The sequence below is a fragment of the Nycticebus coucang genome, chromosome 14, assembly GCF_027406575.1.
Source record: "Nycticebus coucang isolate mNycCou1 chromosome 14, mNycCou1.pri, whole genome shotgun sequence".
Lineage (NCBI taxonomy): Eukaryota > Metazoa > Chordata > Mammalia > Primates > Lorisidae > Nycticebus > Nycticebus coucang.
In genome coordinates, this window is record NC_069793.1 from 60956298 (window position 1) to 60980577 (window position 24280).

General features: G+C 39.1%; 2 protein-coding genes across 5 annotated transcripts in view; one reads left to right on the forward strand and one right to left on the reverse strand.

Moving 5' to 3' along the window:
• The window catches only part of LOC128565028 (tripartite motif-containing protein 5-like), a 47604-nt gene that overhangs the window by 20188 nt on the left and 3136 nt on the right, over positions 1 to 24280 (forward strand). For 3 of the 4 annotated variants that reach the window (XM_053561222.1, XM_053561221.1, XM_053561224.1), the window contains exons 2-4: positions 7179 to 7662; positions 8383 to 8478; positions 9102 to 9332. In XM_053561222.1, coding sequence (XP_053417197.1) covers positions 7240 to 7662; positions 8383 to 8478; positions 9102 to 9332 — 750 coding nt within the window. In that variant the 5' untranslated portion in view covers positions 7179 to 7239. The remainder of the gene's footprint in view (positions 1 to 7178; positions 7663 to 8382; positions 8479 to 9101; positions 9333 to 24280) is intronic. The other variant, XM_053561225.1, reaches the window with a different exon arrangement.
• Positions 21702 to 24280, reverse strand: LOC128565029 (serine/threonine-protein kinase Sgk1-like). The gene is given in 1 exon segment (XM_053561226.1): positions 21702 to 24280. A coding segment is annotated over 1 exon segment (1326 nt). The 5' UTR covers positions 24176 to 24280; the 3' UTR covers positions 21702 to 22849.

The following is a 24280-nucleotide window of genomic DNA, read 5'->3' on the forward strand; positions in this document are numbered from 1 at the left end:
GTGCTAAATTTACAAAACAGTAAGAATGGGAGACAGGGGGTGAAGGTCAGGCAGGACCTAATCCAGCCAGACAGCTGTGTCATGTCTGCCCTAGTCTGGCAGACTCCATCTTATTTTCATTACATGTGCTTTAAGCTGATGCCTATTAGCACAATACTTTGTGTTTCTGCCTGACTTAGCAAGTCAATTTTTATCCCCCTGTTCTGCTTGTGTGACAATTAGCCTTGATAATGTGACAACTGGCCAGCCCTGCAGCTTGTCATGTGTTTACTCCTGCTAAACCCCAAGTCTAGACTCTGGAACTATTTCAAGTTCCCTGACTCCTCCCTCTCCTTGGGCCATAATCTGACACCCAGAAGCACAGCTGAGCTACAAGTAAAAGATCAAGAGGAAAAAAGAAGCACTTAAGAAGAAATTTCTAGAAGTATCATGTCTTCTAACTTTTTAAAAACAAAGAATCACTTGATTGTTATTAATGATATTAACAATGTCTGAAGAAATAGGAAATGGAATCATAAGAAGATACTGAGACCCATGAAAGAAGACAGAGGTACCTCTGTGTTAACCCCATGAGTTTAAAAAGGTGGAAATTGGTGGCACCCAGAAACAAGACCTGAGCAGAGATGTTCAAGCCAGATTTATTGAAAGGAGAAGGTGACCAGTCTGGACAGGGCAAAGATGGCATCTGCATCCCACACAGTTAGAGACCCCTTTTACATAGGTTTTTTTGGGGGGCAAATTCTATAGCTTGGTGGGTTAGGGTCCTTTGACTCAATTTCTTTTGAGGTGGGGCTAATTAGGTCCTTTGTGTCCTTTGTCTTAGGAGAAGAAGAGAGGGAAGGGGAAGGGTTTGTGTGGGGCCTTGTTAGGTCCCCTCCAACACCTTTCTCTTGGACAGTGTAGTTTCACTCAAGCTAATTCAGGCATACAGAAGACTCCAGGCTAAGTTCTTTTCTCTCACTGTGACCTTCCCTCCTGACTAAATCTTACACTGTGCAGATTGATTTGGAAGATTTTCTGCATCACATTTCTTGTACCCCCCCCCCCCCCTTTCTGGTAATAAGTCAGTGTTTGGCACCTGACTTCTGAACTTACACAACATACCTGCCATGCCATCCACACATCCCAGAATTTTACAATTGATTCATTTATTTCTGCTTCATGTTAGGGTGAAAAGCTCAGTAGATGCTCTGTGTAGATTGAGCAAAGATTTTCTTTTTTTTTTTTTCCAATGTTTTTTTTTTTTTTTTAATTTGGCCGGGGCTGGGTTTGAACCCGCCACCTCCGGCATATGGGACCGGCGCCCTACCCGCTGAGCCACAGGCGCCGCCCGAGCAAAGATTTTCTATAGTCAAAGATTAGAATATAAAACTATAAACTTTATTTTATCTTCTGGGAAGGGGAGTAGAGGAAGAGCAAAAGAGTGGCAAAACAGAGAAAAAACCCAGAGAGAGTTATGCATGCCAAAGAAAGAAAGGAAGAATGTCTGCCCTGAGGTCAAGTGGCTGTGTGAATTTGGGGGGGTGGGGAGTAATTGCAGTCAAGCTGGCAGGGATCTGTTCCATCTGCTCCTTCTATCTTCTTAGCTTCTGGGTGGTAAGCAGCTGTCTTTGTCCCTGGAGACAGACTTTTCATTGGTGTATATTTTTCCCTCAAGATTTGATTTTGGGCCCCAGTCTGAGGCCAGACACACCATATTTTGCCTCTGGGGACTTAGAAACCCTTGAGGCTGTAGAATAAATTCTGAATAGAGTCACCACAGGGAGCTGGTGAATGCAGAAAGATGAACTTACATTTCCTTTTTGTCTGTTGGGCTCCTTTTAGATGTTGTGAAAACAAAAATTCACAGGGTACCTGCAAGCATGTCTGCTAGGCAGAGAAAGAAAGCAGAGAGTGAGCTTACTTTTTGGTCCCTACTCGAAAACTATGAATTGATCATTTTTCCATTATTACACTATCAAGGCTAACCATTCTTTTACCTCAGTTTTTAGTATTACAAGGAACATACATTAAATGATTGTGACAATATGAAATACACGTGGTCTTACTTCCTATTTCCTGGCATATGTCTCCTAAAATCCTTTTAATGTTCCAAGAGACAAGCATCTTTTGTATGCTAATGAATTGGCTAATGGCTGACTGCCTCTGAGTTGCTTCAAGATAGGAAATACAAAAGCAGGATTTGAGGGCTAGGAATTTCAACCTCAGCTCCTAACCTCTGGGGGGTGGAGATAGGCCCAAGTTTAAATCACAATAGCCAGTGAATTAATGAATCATGCCTATATAATGAATCATCTATACAACCCCTTAAGTACAAAATTCAAGGAGCTTCTGGGGGCAGCGCCTGTGGCTCAGTGCGTAGGGCGCTGGCCCCATATGCCGAGGGTGGCGGGTTCAAACCCAGCCCCGGCCAAACTGCAACAACAAAAAAAATAGTCTGGTGTTGTGGAGGGCGCCTGTAGTCCCAGATGCTAGGGAGGCTGAGGCAAGAGAATCATGTAAGCCCAAGAGTTAGAGGTTGCTGTGAGCTGTGTGACGCCACAGCACTCTACCTGAGGGCGGTAGAGTGAGACTCTGTCTCTACAAAAAAAAAAAGAAAAAAAAAGGAGCTTCTGGATAGCTGTACACTTGATGGAGTTGAGCAGGTGGTACATGTGGGGAGGGCATGGAAACTCTGTGCTCTTCCCACATGTCTTTCCCTGTGCATCTCTTCAGTAGTATCCTTTGTAATGAATCCGTTAATGTAAAGAAAAGAACCTCAATTAATAGCCAATAGGCCAGAAGAACAGTTAAAACATCCTAGGGCTCCTGATTGGCATCAGAAGTTGGAGGCAGTCTATGGGAAGTATGGGGTCTGACACTATCTCCAGGTATGTTGTGTCAGAATTGAGTTAAAAAAACACCCACTTGGACTGCGCGTATGGCTCAGTCGGTAAGGCGCCGGCTCCATATAACGAGGGTGGCGGGTTCAAACCCGGCCCCAGCCAAACTGCAACCAAAAAATAGCCAGGCGTTGTGGCGGGCGCCTGTAGTCCCAGCTACTCGGGAGGCTGAGGCAAGAGAATCGCTTCAGCCCAGGAGTTGGAGGTTGCTGTGAGCTGTGCGATGCCACGGCACTCTACTGAGGGCCATAAAGTGAGACTCTGTCTCTACAAAAAAACAAACAAAAAACACCCACTTGGTGCCTGCAGCTGAACGTGCTTGTTGTACAGAAGTCTTCTGTGTTGTTTACAGAAAGTACTTCATTTGTCTTCAGTACTTCATTTGTCTAACCCAGAATGGTATTAGAGGATATTAATATCTAAATGAAGCAGTGCCAATTCACTTCCCAGCCTATTTAGAAAAAGTTATCCTTTCCCATAAATATCAGCAACCTCCAGCTTCATATGTTCAAAGAATGCATTTTTACCCTAGTCACAGAAGGAAATAATTCTATGTCCTTATTACTTAAAGTTTTAGTGTTTTTTCGTGTCTTTTTTATTCAGGTATTTAGCTCCCATGTCTGGGACTTGTTGAGTTTATATTCTCATGTTTAGCTTATTATACATGTTAGGAGGAGTCCCATGTTATTGATAGAATTTTTTTCTACAGTAGGTCCTTGGTCTCAGAGATTCAAAGAATGAACCCAGGAACCACAGAGATCAGTGATAAGATAGACTTTATTAGATAGAAAGGAATATAAAGAATAAAAGCCTTCAGAGCCTCTGGCAGAGGGGGGAGACACTAGCAGGTCTTTCTATCTAGGGCAGTGGTTCTCAACCTTCTTAATGCTGAAACCCTTTAACACAGTTCCTGTGGGTCACGATCCACAGGTTGAGAACCTGAGAACAGCTGATGTAGGGGGATAGGGAGATCTTGAGAATTCTATTAGGCCAGGACTTGGCACACTTCAATGTTAATTAGCAAATGAATGAGTGTATTAACAATTGAATGTAGTCCTTCCACCTCCAGGCCAAAGTTGTGGGAAGTCCACTCCACAAGAGGGCTACCTTTTGTGAAATACTGGAAAGAATGCTTTTTTCCTGTCTTGCTTGTATTCACAGAGTGCAGTTTGGAGAAAAAAAAAGTTTGCTTAGGCCTTGAAAACAGGGCCCTTGTCCTGCCCTGAATGGAGGGAATCCTGTATCAATGTGTAGGGTGCAATCACCTGACATCTATGGCAGCCAGCTGATTGGGGTGATACTGGGTAGATAACTGTCATGTTACCACCCTTATCTCCCTGAATGCTATAGGGACTTTTGCTCACAAGTGTTGTGGTGGGACCAATCCCTTCTGTGGGGACTCTGGCTCCTGTGCATGTTCCTCTGTGTCTATAATGGCAGAATCTGCTTGACATCAGCCCTTTGTGGCCCCACAAATAACATAAATTTCATAGCCTCATAGCACAATTCAATGTCTTCTCCTCCCTCTTGTGCAGGCCATTGATGCTTCTCAGCATTGGTTGTATCTTTAGTGAAATTGAAAGCAAGTATAGTGAAAATAAGATGTAGTCTGCCAGACTAGGACAGACAAGACACCACTGGTCTGGTTGATGTAGGTCCTACCTGACCTTCACTCCCTATCTCCCATTACTACTGCTTTTTAAATTTAGTTCCCACCCTGAGGATGCCTATCTTGAGTCGTTTAGGTGGATTGATTTAAGAGATTAACTTTTGAACTGGAATAGCATTCTGGGTCATGAATTATACTGATTATTGTTTACTATGGGTCATGGATTAATGCTGATTATTGTTTAAGATAAAGGTTACACGGTCTTCCTTTGAACTTAATTGTATAAAACTATAATTTTGGAAATGGAAAATCAGAACAGCCTTGGAGAGGCTATTCTCACTTTTCTCAGGAATCCCCTCCTTCTGACAAATAAAGTTTGGTAGACCTATCACATCTCTGCATACTGGTGGACTGTGACAGGCCACTGGATCCTATTCATCCAGTAACAGAATAAGAGGTAACTGGAGTTTCGTCTACTCCATGTCTCATAACTTGAATCATAAGCAGGGATAGACATGATCATATGTCATAAGCCACTGGTCCTGCCATTTATCACAGCCTCAACCAGGTCACAGTCTCTGCAGCCCAATACCAAGATGGCTTTGGTCGATTTTCAGTATTCGTACCCTAAGCTGAATTACTCCTTGTTCTTTATTGGGTTCCTTTCATAGATGAAACTTTATATTCTTTATGTCTATCCCTTTCTTTTTTCAGAAAAAGAAAAGACATATCAGTTGCCTCATATTGGAAACATTTGTTTTCCATCATCAAACCTTGGCAATCATTAATGCATATTTGGGTCTTTCCTTTCTTTGTTTTTGTTGTTTTTTTTTCTTCATAGCCCCATTTGCCTATAGTTCCAACAGTGACCCTGAGCCTAGCTGAGCCCACAGGGCTATTAATGAACCCAGGCCTGAGATTATTGCTGTAAGATTGAGCACTAGCAGTACTTTACAATCTGGTTTACAGTTTCACTCATGGGAGTATATAGGACATAAACCGTCCATGTTCCTGTAGTTTAGCCAGGAGGTGCATGAGTGGAAACATGGCTAGTGTAGCTATCTCAGATGAACTCTCAGTGAGAGTTTTCGCAGCGGTACTACTCACCTCATCCTTTTAAGAAATCAGACTAGCTAGATGTGTGAAGCCTAGTTATCCAAATGCCTAATTATCTTGTGAAAACTCATGAACCTAGCTTCCAGAGACCTAAGAAAGGCATATTTGATTATATCATGAAAAATGAGTTTTATTCTTACCAACTGAAATTTAAGATATATACAGTTTTCACATTTTAACTGTGCTGTACATATTAGGCTGTTTTTACTGTCAATAATGTAAAATAGCAAGACAGCTAACATTCTACTTCTTTGAAAATAGTAGGTTTCTGAGGGGAAAACAATAGCAGGAGAAGGATAAGCAAACGTCACCTGTACAGGAAGAAAGAGCTCAAACCTAAAGTTAACCCTTTGTTTCCACCTATGCACTCTAATTCCCACTCCTGTCTTTTTGATTTAAATTTATCTCTTTCATCTGTTTTCTGTTTTCTCCATTACCTTGTCCTACAATCTGTCATCTTTCCGCTGAGCAACTGATCCTAACTGATCTTCCTATTTTCACAGTGGATCCATCTCACTTTTCACAACCCCGGTGCAAAGCTAATTGTGTCCTCATTTTGCTCTGATAATTGAAATTCATAATTGACATTGGTAATTTTTTCTTGCTCTTTGGAAAAAGTCTCTAAATTTATTTCCTTTGGGGACTGTCAAATTTTCTGATCCTAGGACTAGCAGCTCTCAACACACCAGTCGCACTGGCAATTTATAACTCATGGAAGATGCTGCATATGCATATATGCAATATCTTCTACCTAACACATTTATCCTGTTTCTCATATTTTATTCATATTCTTCAGAGTTCCGTTAGAAGGTTATGTTTTCAAGTTGTAATTCTAGGGACCCTCTGCTTGCTTGCTCCATTATTGGATTTCCAACAACATATACATCTCTAGTAGCGTTTATCACATCTGGTCTTTCATATATATATGAGTTCATAGTGGGTTAAACCATATGTTTATCTTTGTATTTTAGATTTTGGTTCAGTTACTAACATATAATCCACCATCAATGATAATTTGTCAAATGTTCTCATCTACTATTTTGAAGCATCTCTTCTAAAACTTCCAACACATCCATTTCATGTGTGTTTATATTTTTTAGGTCTCTCATATGTGTGTACTATGAGTATATCTACATCCTCTGCCTCTCTGCCATCCATATGCTTATACATCTTCAGGCTACTATGAATGTCCTTGTCAAATTTCCAGGACAAGTCTCCCTAGACCTCCCCAGCTGGTTAGGATTACTCTAGCCTTCACATCACCATTGATCTGGGGATTAATTTAGTCTATTTAGTTACTTTTATTGTCTTTGATTGACTTTGTGGGGTAGCAGAAAACCTCACAGATAAAGATGAAATTTGTCGTTTGACATGAAATGCTTAAAATAATTACAAAAAAATAAAAGCCTTTTTTACCAGGTCACCACGCCCCTTTCCTTTTTTCTCTTCCATATTTTTGTAATATTATAATATTTTGATCTTGGCCTAGTTTTTATTTCTGCATGATCAGTATCCTTTGTATTCTAACCTTTCTTACCCTGTCTGTCCCTTTTTAACGCCCAATCATGCAGAGCTCTGTGAGCAACAGGTACCTCTGTAGTCAGCATAAGCAGGATCAAGGGAGCAGCTGCTATGGATTCAGAACTCCTGGTGAATATAAAGGAGGAGGTGACCTGCCCCATCTGCCTGGAACTCCTGATAGTACCCCTGAGTCTAGACTGTGGCCACAGCTTCTGCCAAGCCTGCATCTCTGAAAACCAGAAGAAGTCCACGATAGACAAAGAAGGGCAGAGCTGCTGTCCTGTGTGCAGAATCACTTACCAGCTTGAGAACCTGCGTCCCAATCGACCTCTGGCCAACATAGTGGAGAGGCTCAAGGAGGTCAAGTTAAACCAAGAAGAGGGGCAGGAGGTGAATCACTGTGAGCAGCATGGAGAGAAACTACTGCTTTTCTGTAAGGAGGATGGGGAGGTCATTTGCTGGCTTTGTGAGAGGTCTCAGAAGCACCGTGGTCACCACACATTCCTCCTGGAGGAGGCTGCCCAGGAGTACCAAGTAAGAGACCAGAATGGAGGGAAGACAGGGAGGAAAATGGTACCAAATTGGAAAGCATCACTTTGCATTTTACTTCATTTATTTTTTGTTGTTGCAGTTTTGGGTCAGGGCCGGGGCCGGTTTGAACCCACCACCTCTGGTATAGGGGGCCAGTGCCCTATTCCTTGAGCCACAGGTGCTGCCCTGCATATTACTTTACTTGTCCAAGGCTTCTGGTTTTTCTCAATCCTATATTTATCTTCTGAGCCCTATACCTGAAGGACATTTTTATGCACTTCATGCAGTTGTAAGAGGATAAACCTAGAGTACATACTCTTGGAGAGAAGTAAATATTTTTGTACTTTGAGCCATATGGGTAGAGATTTGGCACCAAAGGAAAGCTCTGGTCACTCCTTTCAGCAAGGAAACGGAGGTACAGTTTCACTGTATCTGGGGTGAACTGAGATACAAGGCAAGTTCTCTCCTTGTTGCAGATTGGGTTTTTCTTCTAGAAGAAAAAGAATAAATCTAATCTTGGTGTGGGTGATGGTGATTTCAGTTACCTAAAACTTAAGGAACACATTTACCATGTTAGGTTTCTTCCGAGTTATGGGTTCTAATTGCTATTCTCAGAGCTTCTGTAAACTCTAGTCTCTTCTGCGATAACTCTGATTTCTTTATCTTCTATCCAAGTGCTAAGAAAGCTCAGAGCTTAGCTCTGGTGTAATTTCTTTCTCACAGAAGAGGCTCCAGGGAGTTCTGGAAAAGCTGATGAAGCAGCAGCAGGAAGTTGAGCAGGTAGAAGATGACATCAGCAAAGAGAGAACTTCCTGGAAAGTAAGAGGAGCCATTTCCTGAGGGAATTATCCAGAAACCTGGGCAGGATCTTGGACAGAAGCTCCCTCCCTTTTTCATTCCCTGATAATTGATAGCTCCAGGAATCATTTAATTAGTCCTCTTCTTTATCCATTCCCATATGGGGGCTCAGGGGTGGAGACTGAATATGTTACAAATGTACACAGCTCTTTGGAGGAAGCTGTTATATGGAGGGACTCTCTGATGGGGATGGCAAGTAAATTTTGAGTTCTGTTCCTGTGATGCTTTTTAAATCTATGGGTCTTCTGGGGGAAGACTTTGCCAGCGGCTCATGGTTTTGCCTCAGCATTTAAGGGTGAAGTGAGCAGTACTGCAAGTAGGCATGGGTGTCCCGGATAACTGTGTGATGGCTAAACCACACCCAGGTATCCCGTTTTGGTTCAGATGGGCCTCCACATGCCAATTTAAGGGCTTTTAGAATGTTAAGAAGAGAAAATAATAAAAAAATTCTCAGCTTCCCTAAGAATTACTTTCCTGCTTCTCAGCCCTTCCTTGTGAGAACTTCCAGAGAAGCGATTCTTTTTCTGGTGCGCAGCCTCTGCCTTATACACTGAATGGCTCTGTTTTCTTTCTCATCCCTGAAGGATCAAATACAGTCTGACAGACAAAACATCCAGGCACAGTTTGGCAAACTGAGAGACTTCCTGGTGTCTGAGGAGAACAACAAACTGCAAATTCTTGAGGAAGAGGAAAAAGATATTCTTAATAGTCTAGCAGAGTCTAAGAATGAGCTGGACCAGCACCATCAGGTGGTAAGAATGTTCATTTCTGATGTGGAGCGTCGGTTGCAGGCGCCAGCAATAGAGATGCTGCAGGTAAGACTTAAAGAGACTCCTCAGTATCTGAGATGCAGGAAAGTGAAGACTGTTTCCTTCTCTGTGTTTCTGTGCTGTCTCTAGTGCTGACACTAAAGTTTTCTGGGCACTGTCATACCCTCTTCCTGAACCAATATCAGAAGTTATAGGAATTACTGAATCCATCAGTAACCAGGGAAGATCTTATTTTTATTTTATAATTTTTTTTACTATTTATTTTTAATTTAATTTAATTTTTTATTTATTGTTGGGGATTCATTGAGGGTACAAGAAACCAGATTACACTGATTGCATTTATTAGGTAAAGTCCCTCTTACAATCATGTCTTGCCCCCAAAAGGTGTGGCACACACCAAGACCTCACCCCCTCCCTTCTTCCCTCTCTCTGCTCTTCCTTACCCCACCCCCATGGTGTCATTAATTGTCCTCATATCAAAATTGAGTACACAGGATTCATGCTTCTCCGTTCTTGTGATGCTTTACTAAGAATAATGTCTTCCACTTCCAGGTTAATACAAAGGCTGTAAAGTCTCCATTTTTTTAATGGCTGAACAGTATTCCATGTTGTACATATACCACAACTTGTTAATCTATTCCTGGGTTGGTGGGCATTTAAGCTGTTTCCACATTTTAATGATTGTAAATTGAGCTGCAATAAACAGTCCAGTGCAAGTGTCCTTATAATAAAAGGATTTTTTTCCTTGTGGGTAGATGCCCAGTAATGGAATTGCAGGATCAAATGGGAGGTCTAGCTTGAGTTCTTTGAGGGTTCTCCATACTTCCTTCCAAAAAGGTTGTATTAGTTTACAGTCCCACCAGCAGTGTTAAAGTGTTCCTTTCTCCACATCCATGCCAGCATCTGCAGCTTTGAGATTTTGTGATGTGGGCTATTCTCACTGGGGTTAGATGGTATCTCAGGGTAGTTTTGATTTGCATTTCTCTAATATATAGAGATGATGAGCATTTTGTCATATGTTTGTTAACCATTTGTCTGTCTTCTTTAGAGAAGGTTCTATTCATGTGTCTTGTCCATTGATATATGGGATTGTTGGCTTTTTTCATGTGGATTAATTCGAGTTCTCTATAGATCCTAGTTATTAAGCTTTTGTCTGATTCAAAATATGCAAATATCTTTTCCCATTTTGTAGGTTGTCTATTTGCTTTGGTTGTTGTCTCCTTAGCTGTACAGAGCTCTTCAGTTTAATTAAGTCCCATTTGTTTGTTTTTGTTGTTGCAATTGCCATGGCAGTCTTCTTCATGAAGTCTTTCCCCAGGCCAATATCTTCCAATGTTTTCCTATGCTTTCTTTGAGGATTTTTATTGTTTTGTGTCTTAAATTTAAGTCCTTTATCCATCTTGAATCAATTTTTGTGAGTGGCGAAAGGTGTGGGTCCAGTTTCCGTCTTTTACATGTGGATATCCAGTTCTCCCAGCACCATTTATTGAATAGGGAGTCTTTCCCCTAAGGTATGTCTTATTTGGTTTATCAAAGATTAGGTGGTTTTAAGATGTTAGTTTCATTTCCTGGTTTTCTATTCGATTCCAAATGTCTATGTCTCTATTTTTTGGCCAGTACCATGCTGTCTTGACCAGTATGGCTTTGTAGTACAGAGTAAAATCTGGTTTGGTGATGCCCCCAGCTTTATTTTTATTACTAAGAACTGCCTTAGCTATATGGGTTTTTTTCTGGTTGCATATAAAAGACAGAATTATTTTTTCCAAATCTTGAAAGTATGATGCTGGTATATTAATAGGGATGGCATTGAATAGGTAGATTGCTTTGGGAAGTATAGACATTTTAACAATGTTGGCTCTTCCCAGCCATGAACATGGTATGTTCTTCCATTTGTTAATATCATCTGCTATTTTCTTTATGAAACCCTAAGAGGGTCCTTCACCTCCTTCATAATTTTCTTCATGAAACCCTAAGAGGGTCCTTCTCCTCCTTTGTTAAGTATATTCCTAGATATTTCATTTTCTTTGAAGCTATGGGGGAGGGAGTTGTGTCCTTAATTAGCCTCTCATCTTGACTGTTATTGGCGTTTACAAAGGCAACTGACTAGTGGACATTGATTTTATATCCTGAGACATTACTGTATTTTTTGATGACTTCCAGGATTCTTGTGGTTGAGTCTTAAGTATAAGATCATACATCAGTAAAGAGAGAGAGTTTGACCTCCTCTGCTCCCATTTGGATGCCCTTTATTTCCTTATCTTGCTTAATTGTATTGGCTAGAATAGTAATGGTGACAGAGGACAACCTTCTCTAGTTCCAGTTCTAAGAGGAAAAGGTTTCAGTTTAACTCCATTCCCCTGTTCTCTGTAATCACCAACATTTATCTGACAGTTTTTCATTGCTCAGCTTAGTCAAGCAAATGCACTTCAGAATACATATCAGCAAGAATACATATCAAGAATACATATCAGAAGAATCAACATTGTTAAAACGTCTATACCTCCCCCAAAATCCTGTTTTTTCCCCCTCATAGAATATGCTGAGAAGTTACCTCTTTTTATTTTCCGGAAAATATTTGAAAAAGACTGGTGTTATTTCTTCTTTATTCAATAGAATTTACCAGTATAGCTGCCTTAGTATTTCTTACACTCTCTCTCTCTTTTTTTTTTTTTTTTTTTTTTATTAAGGCAGAATCTTACTATGTCGCCCTCAGCAGAGTGCTGTAGCATCACAGCTCACAGCTATCTCCAACTCTTTAGGCTTAAGTGATTCTCTTGCCTCAGCCTCCCAGGTAGCTGGGAGTACAGGCATCTGCCACAATGCCTGGCTATTTTTTTTGTTGTTGTTGTCATTGTTGTTCAGCAGGCCTGAACAGGGTTTAAAACTGGCAACCCCAGTGTATGTGGCCGGCACCCTAGCCACTGAGCTATAGGCACCAAGCCAGCATTTCTTACTTTCATGAAAGGTATCAAATTTTTAATTTTTTACATGCTTTTTGTTTATTAAGATTTTTAATCCTTCTTGAGTCTCTCCTTGGTAATGGATGTCTCCATAGGATTATTCATTTCATCTAATTTATAGTCTTTAAGATAGTCATAAGACTTCTTTGTAGTCTTAGACTACACTTAGACTAGACACTTCTGTATCTCTTTAATTTTTATTTTTTTAATTTTAAACTTATTTAAACTGGCATGCTATTGTACTGTTTGCAACAAGTGGTTTTGAAATATGTATACATTATGGAATGGCTACATCAAATTAATTAACATACTCATTACCTCACATACTTTTCTTTCAGTGTGAGAACATTTAAAATCTACTCTTTACAATTTTCAAGAATGTAATACATTATACATTGTTAACTGCCATGTTGTACAATAGATATCCTGAGGATATTCCTCCTCTCTATCGGAAGTTGGTATCCTTTGACCAATACCTGCCCATCCTTGCACTACAGTATCCTTTACCTGAATCAATATCAGAGATTATAGGAATAAGTAAGTTTTTCCCTTGTGTAAGTAGCAAGGGAAAATCCTATTTCTATTAATTTATCAAAAGCATTTTTTCATATTCCTATTGATTGTTTGCTGCCTTTTCAGAAATGTCTGAATGAGGGATGAGGGATTGGGAGAGGGGAGGTGGGAAGGGCGTAGAGGGGGTCACAGCGTATGGCATACCTCTTGGGGGTGGGACTTTGCCTAACAAATGCAATCAGTGTAACCTAATTCTTTCTAACCTCAATGAATCCCAAAGGGGGGAAAAACAAAACTAAAATAAACAAAACAAGAAATAATAGCAAAAATACACATACACACAAAGAAGAAACTTCTATTCAGTTCCTTCACCCATTTTTATATTGGCATATTTGTTTTTCTGCTATTGAGTTGTACTCTTTAGTACTCTTTATGTAGAAAAACAAATATACCAATGTAAAATAATGTGTATATATATGTATATATTTGTTTGTTTGTTTCATTTTGAGACAGAGTGTCATTTGGTTGCCTAGGCTAGAATGCCATGGTATCAGCGTAGTTCACAGCAACCTTAGTCTACTGGGTTCAAGTAATCCTCCTGCCTTAGTCTCCCAAGTAGCAGGGAGTGCCTAGCTAATTTTTATACTTTTAGTAGAGACAGGGTCTTGCTCTTGCTCAGGCCAGGCTCAGACTCTTGACCTAAAGTGATTCCCCCAACTTGGCCTCTCAGAATGTGAGGATTACAGGCATGAGCCAGGCCTCTGTATACATTTTGGATATTAAACCTGATTATCAGATATGGCTTGCAAGTATTTTTCTCCAATTCATATGTTGCCTTTTCATTTTTTTTTTTTTTTATTAAATCATAGCTGTGTACATTGATATAATCATGGGGCATCATTCACTAGCTTCACAGACCGTTTACCAAGTTTCACATATACCCTTGTAAGATGCACCACTGGTGTAATCCCACCTATTCTCCCTACCCACCTCTTCCCTCCCTTTCCCCCTTTCCCCTATTCTTAGATTGTAACTGGGTTATAGCTTTCATGTGAAAACCCTAAATTAGTTTCATAGTAGGGCTGAGTACATTGGGTACTTTTTCTTCCATTCTTGAGATACTTTACTAAGAAGAATATGTTCCAGCTCCATCCATGTAAACATGAAAGAGACAAATTCTCCATCTTTCTTTAAGGCTACATAATATTCCATGGTGTACATATACCACAATTTATTAATCCATTCCTGGATCGATGGGCACTTGGGCTTCTTCCATGACTTAGCAATTATGAATTGGGCTGCAATAAACATTCTGGTACAAATATCTTTGTTATGATGTGATTTTTGGTCTTCTGGGTATATGCCCAGTAGAGGGATTACAGGATTGAATGGTAGATCTATTTTTAGATCTCTAAGTGTTCTCCATATCTCTTTCTAAAAGGAATGTATTAATTTGCATTCCCACCAGGAGTGCAAAAGTGTTCCCTTTTCTCCACATCCGCACCAACATCTCTGGTCTTGGGATTTTGTGATATAGGCTAGTCTCACTGGAGTTAGATGATATCTCAAAGTAGTTTTGATTTGCATTTCTCTGATGATTAAGGACGATGAGCATTTTTTCATATGTCTATAGGCCGTGCGCCTGTCTTCTTCAGAGAAGTTTCTCTTCAAGTCCCTTGCCCAGCCTGCGATGGGATCACTTGTGCTTTTCTTGCTTATACGTTTGAGTTCTCTGTGTATTCTTGTTCTTAAACCTTTGTCGGAGACATAACTGCAAATATCTTCTCCCATTCTGAAGGCTGTTTGCTTGCTTTACTTACTGTGTTCTTAGCTGTGCAGAAGCTTTTTACTTTGATCAGGTTCCAGCAGTGTATTTTTGAAGCTGCCTCAATTGCCCTGGGGTCTTCCTCATAAAATACTCGCCCAGACCCATTTCTTCAAGAGTTTTCCCTGCACTCTATTGTAGTATTTTTTTTTTTTTTTGTGGTTTTTTTTTTGGCCGGGGCTGGGTTTGAACCCGCCACCTCCGGCATATGGGACCGGCGCCCTACTCCTTGAGCCACAGGTGCCGCCCTCTATTGTAGTATTTTTATAGTTTCATGTCTTAAGTTTAAATCTTTAATCCAGTGAGAGTCTATCTTAGTTAATGGTGATAAGTGTGGGTCCAGTTTCACTCTTCTACAGGTTGCCAGCCAGTTCACCCAGCACCATTTGTTACATAGGGAATCTTTTCCCCACTGAATGTTTTTAATTGGCTTGTCAAAGATCAAATAACGGTAATTAGCTGGATTCATCTCTTGGTTCTCTATTCTGTTTCGTATATCAAACTCTCTGTTTTTGTGCCAGTACTGTGTTGTTTTGATCACTATCAATTTATAGTATAGTCCAGTAGCATGATTCCTCCTGCTTGGTTTTTAATTCTGAGTAATGTCTTGGCTGTTTGAGGTTTTTTCTGATTCCATATAAAAAAAAGTATTGTTTTTTCAAGATCTTTAAAGTATGACAGTGGTGCTTTAATAGATTGCATTAAAATTTTATATTGCTTTGGGTAATATGGACATTTTAACAATGTTGATTCTTCCCAGCCATGACTATGGTATGTTTTTCCATTTGTTAACATTGTCAGCTATTTCTTTTCTTAGAGTTTCGTACTTCTCTTTATAGAGATATTTCATGTCCTTTGTTAGATAAACTCCCAAATATTTCATCTTCTGTGGCACTACTGTGAATGGAATAGATTCCTTAACTGTTTTTTCAGCTTGACTATTGTTGGTATATATAAAAGTTACCGATTTATGAATGTTGATTTTGTAACCTGAGATGCTGCTGTATTCCTTGATCACTTCTAAGAGTTTTGTAGTAGAATCCCTGGTGTTTTCCAGATACACAATCATATCATCTGTGAAGAGTGAAAGTTTGATCTCTTCTGACCCTATGTGGGTACCCTTGATCGCCTTTTCTTCCCTAATTGCGATGGCTAAAACTTCGATTACAACATTAAAGAGCAGTGGAGACAATGGACAACCTTCTCTGGTTTCTGATCTGAGTGGAAATGAATTTAACTCCATTCAATACGATATTGGCTGTGGGTTTGCTGTAGATGGCCTCTATCAGTTTAAGAAATGTCCCTTCTATACCAATTTTCTTAAGTGTTCTGATCATGAAGGGATGCTGGATATTATCAATAGCTTTTTCTTCATCAATTGAGAGAATCATATGGTCTTTGTTTTTTAATTTGTTCATGTGCTGTATATTTATGATTTACGTATATTGAACCAGCCTTGAGACCCTCGGATAAAACCAACTTGGTCGTGGTGTATAATTTGTTTGATGTGTTGCTGGATTCTGTTTGTTAGGATCTTGTTGAATATTTTTGCATCTGTATTCATTAGGTCTATAATTTTCTTTTCTTGTTGGGTCTTTTCCTGCTTTGCGGATCAGGGTGATGTTTGCTTCATAGAACTTGTTGGCTAGTCTTCCTTCTTTTTATACGTTTTGGAACAGGTTGAGTAATATAGGTACTAGTTCCTCTCTAAAGGTTTGGTAGAATTCTGTCGTGAAGCCATGTGGTCCTGGGCTTTTTTTTTTCAGGGAGATTTTGTATGGTTGACGCTATTTCAGAACTTGATATTGGCCTATTCAACATTTCCATTTGATTCTGGCTAAGTCTTGGAAAGTGATGTGCTTCCAAGTATTGGTCAATTTCCTTCAGATTTTCATATTTCTGAGAATAAAGTTTCTTGTAATATTCATTAAGAATTTTTTTGAATTTCTGAGGAGTCTGTTGTTATTTCGTCTTTGTCATTTCTGATTGATGAAATTAGAGATTTTACTTTTTTTTTTCCTGGTTAGGTTAGGCAAAGGTTTATCTACTTTATTGACCTTTTCGAAAAACCAACTTTTTGATTTATTGATCTGTTGTATAATACTTTTGTTTTCAATTTCATTTAATTCTGCTCTAATTTTGGTTATTTCTTTTCTTCTACTGGGTTTGGGGTTGGAATGTTCTTCCTTTTCCAGTTGCTTGAGATGTCCCATTAAGTTGTTAACTTCCTCTCTTTCCGTTCTCTTGAGGAAGGCTTGCAGTGCTATAAATTTCTCTCTTAGGTATCCCAGAGGTTCTGATAATTCGTGTCTTCATTATCGTTTTGTTCCAACAATTTGGTAATTTCCTTCTTCACCTCATCTATGACCCAGCTATCATTCAGCATAAGGTTATTTAACTTCCATGTTTTTGTATGAGTATGCAGATTCCTATTGTTACTGAGTTCAACATTTATTGATGTTGATCTGAATCCATGGATTCGGATCCATGGTGATCCAAAAAGATGCAAGGAATATTTTCTATTCCTTTACATTTACTGAGGTTAGACTTGTGACCTAAAATGTCATCAATTTTGGAGTATGTTCCGTGGGCTGATGAGAAGTATATGTATTCAGTTTTGTTGGGATGAAATGTTCTGTAGATATCTGCTAAATCCAAATGTTGGATGGTTACATTTAAATCTAAAATATCTTTGCTCAGGTTCTTATTGGAACATCTATCCAACACTGCCAAAGGAGTGTTGAAACCTCCAACTCTTATGGAGCTGGAGGGGAAATCAAGTTGCTCATTTAATATCTTCATATAAATGGTTGATCATAAATCTATCTTTGCCTTCAAGTGCCCAAGCGATTCTTTCTGGCAAAAGGTATAGAGCTCCATCCTGCTTCTTTTGGTGCACCTTCTTTGCAATCAGCAAAACTTCAGATGAAGTACCCTATTTCCCCGAAAATAAGACATCCTCTGAAAATAAGACCTACTTACAGGAAAGATAAGACTTCCCCTGAAAATAAGACTACAGCATCTTTGTGAGCACCTTAAAATAAGACACTGTCTTATTTTCGGGGAAACAGGGTAGTTAGCAAAAAAGAAGTGCAGATGAAAGTTACAGCTCTGGGCAGGGAGTAAGCAACTGGCTTGGAGTGGGTTGAATTCAAGGAGCTGAAACCCAGTGGCTGCAGCAGTTGCTAGCTACCACCTGTGTTACTGGGGTGGGGTGTCTTTCCTCCATTGCTGGCTGCAGGAGTCTCTCTCCTCTTTTTTGTTGCTGCTGTTTCTTTTCTCCTTAACTGGCTTCTTTTGATTAAATAGATATTTTTCAGTAGAGAGTTTTAATTTCTCTGATTTTGAGCTACATATTATTTTAGTTGTTTTTCTAGTGGTTACCCTTGGGATTATAATATTCACTTATCCTGTCACAATGTACTTCAGATTAATACTAACTTAATTCCAGTAAAATACAGAAACATGACTGAAATATTGCTTAATATTTTCTGAACCTTTGTAATCTTATTGTCACATAGATTACATGCATATATGTTTTAACTGATCAATATAGTATTTAATAACTATATTAATAAACTCATGTCTTTAAAGTTACTAAAAATAAATTGGAAAATAAACGATAGCATATTTTCTATTAAGTCACACGTTATAGCATTTCCTTATTGTTTCAGTTTGAATTTAAGTCAATCTCTGGAGGAATATTTTTTCAACTAAAAGCTTTTAAAAAATATTTCTCATAATAAATATTTTTGCTATCTGCCAGCAACAAACTCTATCAGTCTTTACATGGTAACATGTTTTTTCTTAATCTTTAAAGAATATTTTTGCTTTAAATGGAATTCCAGGTTTACAGTTTTCTTTTTCTTTCTTTCTTTATTTTTTTAGAAACAGAGTCTCATTTTGTCACCCTCAGTAGAGTGCTGTGGAGTCACAGCTCACAGCCACCTCGAGCTCTTGGGCTTAGGTGATTCTCTTGCCTCAGCCTCCCAAGTAGCTGGGACTACAGGTGCTCACCACAATGCCTGGCTATTTTTTTGTTGCAGTTTGGCTGAGGTCAGGTTCGAACCTGCCACCCTCGGTATATGGGGCCAGCGCCCTACTCACTGAGGCAGAGGCGCCACCCATACGGTTTCTTTTTCTTTTAGAGTTTTCCACATGTCAGTCTTGTCCTCTGCTCTCTGTTATTTCAGATAAGGAATCGACTATTAATCATTTTGAAAGCATTTCTTCTGTGATGATTGATTTATTGTTTGATGCTTTCAAAAAGTTTTTCTTTGATTGTAGCCTTCAGAAATTTGTTTATGATGTGTTTATGTGTGGATCTCACTTTATTTATTTAATTTGATGTTCACTGAACAACAATGAGTACCTTAATGTTTTTATAGAATTATAAATTTTTTCCCCTAATTATTTTTTAATTTTTTTTCTCTTTTCATCTGTCGTCTTTCCTTCTGGAACACCTATTGCATGTATTTTGATAAATTTTGTGTCATCCCACATGTGTGTGAGGTGATTTCTATTTTTTCAATCATTTTCCCTCTGTTCCTTAGGTTACAAAATTTCTGTTGGCTCAACTTCAGGTTCAGAGGTCCTTATGTCTGCTATCTTAATGTGTTATTGAGCTCTTCTGGTACACATTTCATTTTGGTTATTTTACTTCAAATTTTTAGAAATTTTATTTTTTAATCATTTCTATGCCATTGTTTAGATAACTATTTTTATGTCATTGTTTTTATAATTTAATTCCTCAAGCATAGTTCCCCCTTAGAATTTTAACCTGTCGATAATAGTTACTTTGAGTCTTTATCCCCTAAGTCTAACATCCAGGGTCACTTACAGGTGCTTTCTATTTATTATTTTGGTAATTTTTCCTGAGCATGGGTTCTCCTTTGTTGGTTTTTTTTTTATGTTTCATAAATTTCAGTTGTAAAATAGATATTTTTGGTATTTTCTTCTTTCTCTGGATTTTCACCCTCCTCCCCAAGAAGGCTGCTTTCATTTTTCTTTTTGTTTTAATTTTTTATTATTATTGTTATTTTTTTTGTTAACTCATAGCTGTGTACATTAGTGCAATCAAGGGGTACAATGTGCTGGTTTCATATACAATCTGAAATATTCTCATCAAACTGTTCAACTTAGCCTTCATGGCATTTTCTTTATTTTTTCATTTATTTTCTTCCCTAAACTGCTGCTATGTGTACTGAGTTTAGAGAAAAGTAAAATATAATTTTTATGTGAGGTGTTTTCGTTTTTTTTGTTGCGTGTCCACATATGTTTGCTTCATCTTTAAACTCAAGTAGAAGTTACGCTTAATCCCGTTAAGCCTTTCCTGATGGCAAGTGGGCACATTCAGTGTTCAGACTGTTTAAAATCTGCCATAGTTTATGTTTCTACTGATTGTTTCACTTCTTCTTTCCACATGTGTGTATTTTTAGCATGGCCAGATTGTGTGCCACTTCTTTTTTCTTTTTCTTCTTTTTAGAGAGATACTCTTGCTCTGTTGCCAGGCTAGTAGCCCCCTGCATACTAAAACTTCTGGGCTCAACTGATGTTCCTGGCTCAACTTCCTGATTAGCTGAGACAGCAGGAGTACACTACCATGCCTGGCTAATTGTTGTATTTTTTGTAGAAATGGAGTTTCTTTTGGTTTCTCTGGCTGGTCTCAAAGTCAAGGCCTCAAGGTATCCTCCTAAAAGTTTTGGGATCTAGAATTACAGGTGTGAGCCACCCTGAGCAAGCAGCATATTACTTAATCCTACTTCAATTTGTATCTGCTAATGAATAGGCCTTTTCACATCCTGTTGTGAAGTCTTAACTACTCCTTCATCTTTGTCTCCTCCTGCAGATCTTATTATTACAGTCTCCCTTTATTCTAAGAGGACTTTTTCTTCATATCACTTCTCAGTGTAACTGACTATATCTTACATCACACCATTACAGTACAAGCTCTCTGAGGTTGGAAACATACCATTCCTGTGTTTTGCTCATTATTTTATTTTTAGAACCTACCATGCTCAATAAATGTTTGTGGTTAAATGCAAAAAAAAAAATTAGTATCTGAAATGCCTGTGTTTCGAGCAAGAATGCAGTAGTGCTTTGAAGAACGGCATCTGATCCCATGCAGACAGATGTGCAATTTGCAATTCAAAACATTTTTTGTAAAAACTTATAAGTTCTCCCTTCTTCTGGGAGATTCACATTTCCTTCATGTATGGAAAATAAAATCTATATAGAGTAACAAGTAGCATTTGGAGAAAAATATATACCAGATGTTGATGATAAGGTTTAAGTTTCACAATTCAGCTATGACTGAAGTTATAATTGCTCTTTATAAAATAATTTTTACTACTCCATCCAGTTTTATTTGGTTATGTCATATACAACATAAAATTTATAATACAAAGAGCAAAACTCTATACATTGCTACTAAATAAATCAGTATCTGTGACGATAAAGAAGAGTAGATAACATGAAGTCCTTAAGGATGTAGATTAAACTGGGCAGGTAGAGACTGAGTTTAGGTTAAACATTGAAGTTTTAGGACGTTAATTGAGTAGATGTAAAATTCTGGATGATATATACAAGACAAAACAGAGTGGCTGGTGCTACAGATTAGCATCCTGAGTTGTTGATCCTAGTAGCTCCTTCATTATTGAATGTATTAAACTGCATTTAATTGACAAATTTCAGTAAAAATAGAGAGTTGGAAATCAACTGCACATATATGAGTATTGAATTTGAGGGACTGGATGAGGTCAATAATAGTTAATGTATAGAATTTTTTAAAGTGGCTGGAGAAACATCTATACTTCATACACTTATTTGCTTGTATGCTACCCTTTACAAAAACTATGTAAACTTCCTGAGAACTATTATTAATTCATCTTTGAGTCTCCAAAACCAAGCACAGTGATTGGCAAATAATAGTGAATCAGTTTACACATCTGTTGAATAAATCAAAGAATCATGAATTATTTAAATCATCTCATGGGAACCATGTACATTTGGGCAAAAATAAAAATTATGGCCATCTTCTTTCTCTTATAAACATGTCCCATCTTCACATGTTAGAAACCTCTCCCTGATGGTTGAAAGTTGTTTCTACTTTTTAGGGAACTTGACCACCTCGCATGAGTTTTCTGGATGATTGGCCTGAGTTTTATTTTTACTTTTACATCTATAGCCTTCTCCATTCTTAGCATACCAGGCACTGATGGAAATGTGATACAGCTTTTTAAGTGAGGAGATTCTATTATTTCTTTTTTTTTGAAGATTTTATTGCAAACCAAAATTGGTTTATCACACACAAAAATAGCTGTGTGGTGGGAAGGATTGTACATATTATAACCATGTTAATTACAGTACATTAAAATGGTGGTTTACATTACAAATAAGCCTATAAGTTTAAATATACTAGTGTTATAACCCAATGTACAGATTTTCTTTATACAATACATACAGTTATCAGGAATGCAAATAAAAAAACAAATAATGCCCATTTTACAGGTGACATTTTTAAACAATGAAAACACCAACGGCTCTGACTGACAACTGGGGCATTGGTCCATAAAACCCCTTTCTAAAAATAGAAATATTTGTAGCAGCAATGCTTTCTTTAAGCATCTGAATATAAGTCATTGCAAAACCATTTCAATAAATTTAGTTTTAACTGTATCTTACAAAAAATAAAGTCTACACATAAATTTATCTTCCAAATGTGGAAGAAACAAACAATGTCCCACGTTGTAGTGTGCTGCAAGTGTCACATTGATGCTTATAACAAAATCCATCATCTGTGATCAAGCATACCACACTCATTCCACTGTTCACAGAGTAAGTCCACAAGGACAAAGTAAAGAACTGAAACACTGTGCAACAGGAAAAGCTTTGGAGCTAACACGATCTCTTCAGAAAAGGCACATTTCATAATATTCGTTATCATAGCCTAGATAAACCTGCAGGAGAACCTTCTCTTAGAACACTGCCTTCCTTCTGACAAGACTCCTGTATCTAAGGCGGCACTCTAATGCTCATTTCAGAGATAGCACCACATTGGAAGTAAGAATAAAAATGAAAATGTCATGAGCTCACTGAGGATGTGCTCTTCCAAAAGCTTCTAGCAAACAGTGTGCAAGATTGCTAAGCTTCCAGAGATGTGCAAATTCTCTTTTAAAGATGTCCTGTCAGCCGGCAGCTCCGCCAAAAGGCTAACTAAAACATTTAAAACACACAAAATCCTTCAAAAGCAACCCCAAGATTGTTCAGAGGAAGGAGTCTATGGGAGGTGCGTAGGAGAAGCCTAGGAAAGCCTCCGCAGCTTCCTTGACTCTGGCTGTGATGAGGATGCTGTCAGGGGACCTGCCAATGGAGTTGGGGACTGGCTCTTCAGTAAACTTGGGATCAAAGTGCCACAGGTCGCTGGGTCCACTCACATTTGGGTTACAAGGAGGAGTAATCTTCTTATTAATGAGATCATCCCAGTTAATTAGGGAGAAGAAGACATGACTCTTAATCTCCATAAAGTCATCCTTGGCACCAAGCCGCTTTGTCCTGTCCTTCTGCAGGAGGCCTTCCAGGAGGTGCCTTGCAGAATTTGTGATATTTGGTTTCAACTGGAGGGGCTTGTTCAGAATGTTGTCGTACATCTCAGCTGTGTTTCGGCTATAAAAAGGAGGCAGGCCATACAGCATCTCATACAGGACGGCCCCCAGGCACCACCAGTCCACAGTCCGGTCATAAGGCTGCTTATGGAGCACCTCAGGTGCCAAATACTCAGGTGTACCACAGAAGGTAGACGTCATGCCATTGTGCTCAATGTTTTCCTTGCACAGTCCAAAGTCGGTAAGGACAATGTGTCCCTGGGAGTCTAGCAGAATATTCTCAGGTTTTAAGTCTCTATAGACAATGTTCAGAGAGTGCAGGTAACCCAAGGCACTGGCTATTTCAGCAGCATAGAAACAAGCCCGTGGTTCCAGGAAGCAGCGCTCCCTCTGGAGATGGTAGTACAACTCTCCACCATTAATGTAGTCTAGGGCAAAGTACAATTTGTCTGCAGTCTGGAAAGAGAAGTGAAGGCCCACCAAGAAAGGGTCTTTCACATTCTTCAATTAAACATTGCACTCTGACATCATATGCTTCTCCTTCTTTTTCAGGATTGCTTTCTTCTGTAAAACTTTGACTGCATAGAACACTTCTTCTGCCTTGTGTCTTGCTAGAAGAACCTTTCCAAAACTGCCTTTCCCAATCACTTTCAAGAAGTGAAACTCAGATGGTTTAGCATGAGGGTTGGATGATGGACCAAGGTTGATTTGCTGAGAAGGACTTGGTGGAGGAGAAGGGTTGGCATTCATAAGCTCAGGCTCCTGGGGCTGGGAGATTTTCAAGATGGACTGAACTTCTGGGTGCTTGAATGCATAGGAGTGGTTAGCAATCTTCTGAATAAAGTCGTTCAGGCCCATCCTCCTTTGTTTCATGAAAGCCAGTCCGCTCAGAAGGAAGGACTCGCTCCTTTTCTGCGCCTCGGCCCTCTTTTTGTGGCGGGGCCTCAGCAGAGACTTGAGCCGGGCCCAGGCCAGCACGCCCTGCATCTCCCCCACGGGTAGCAGCGGCGGCGGGGCTCAGTGTGCACGAGCTGTGTTTCCTTGAAGGAGCCGCCGTCTCTATTATTTCTTAATTTATATTTTCTCTCTTTT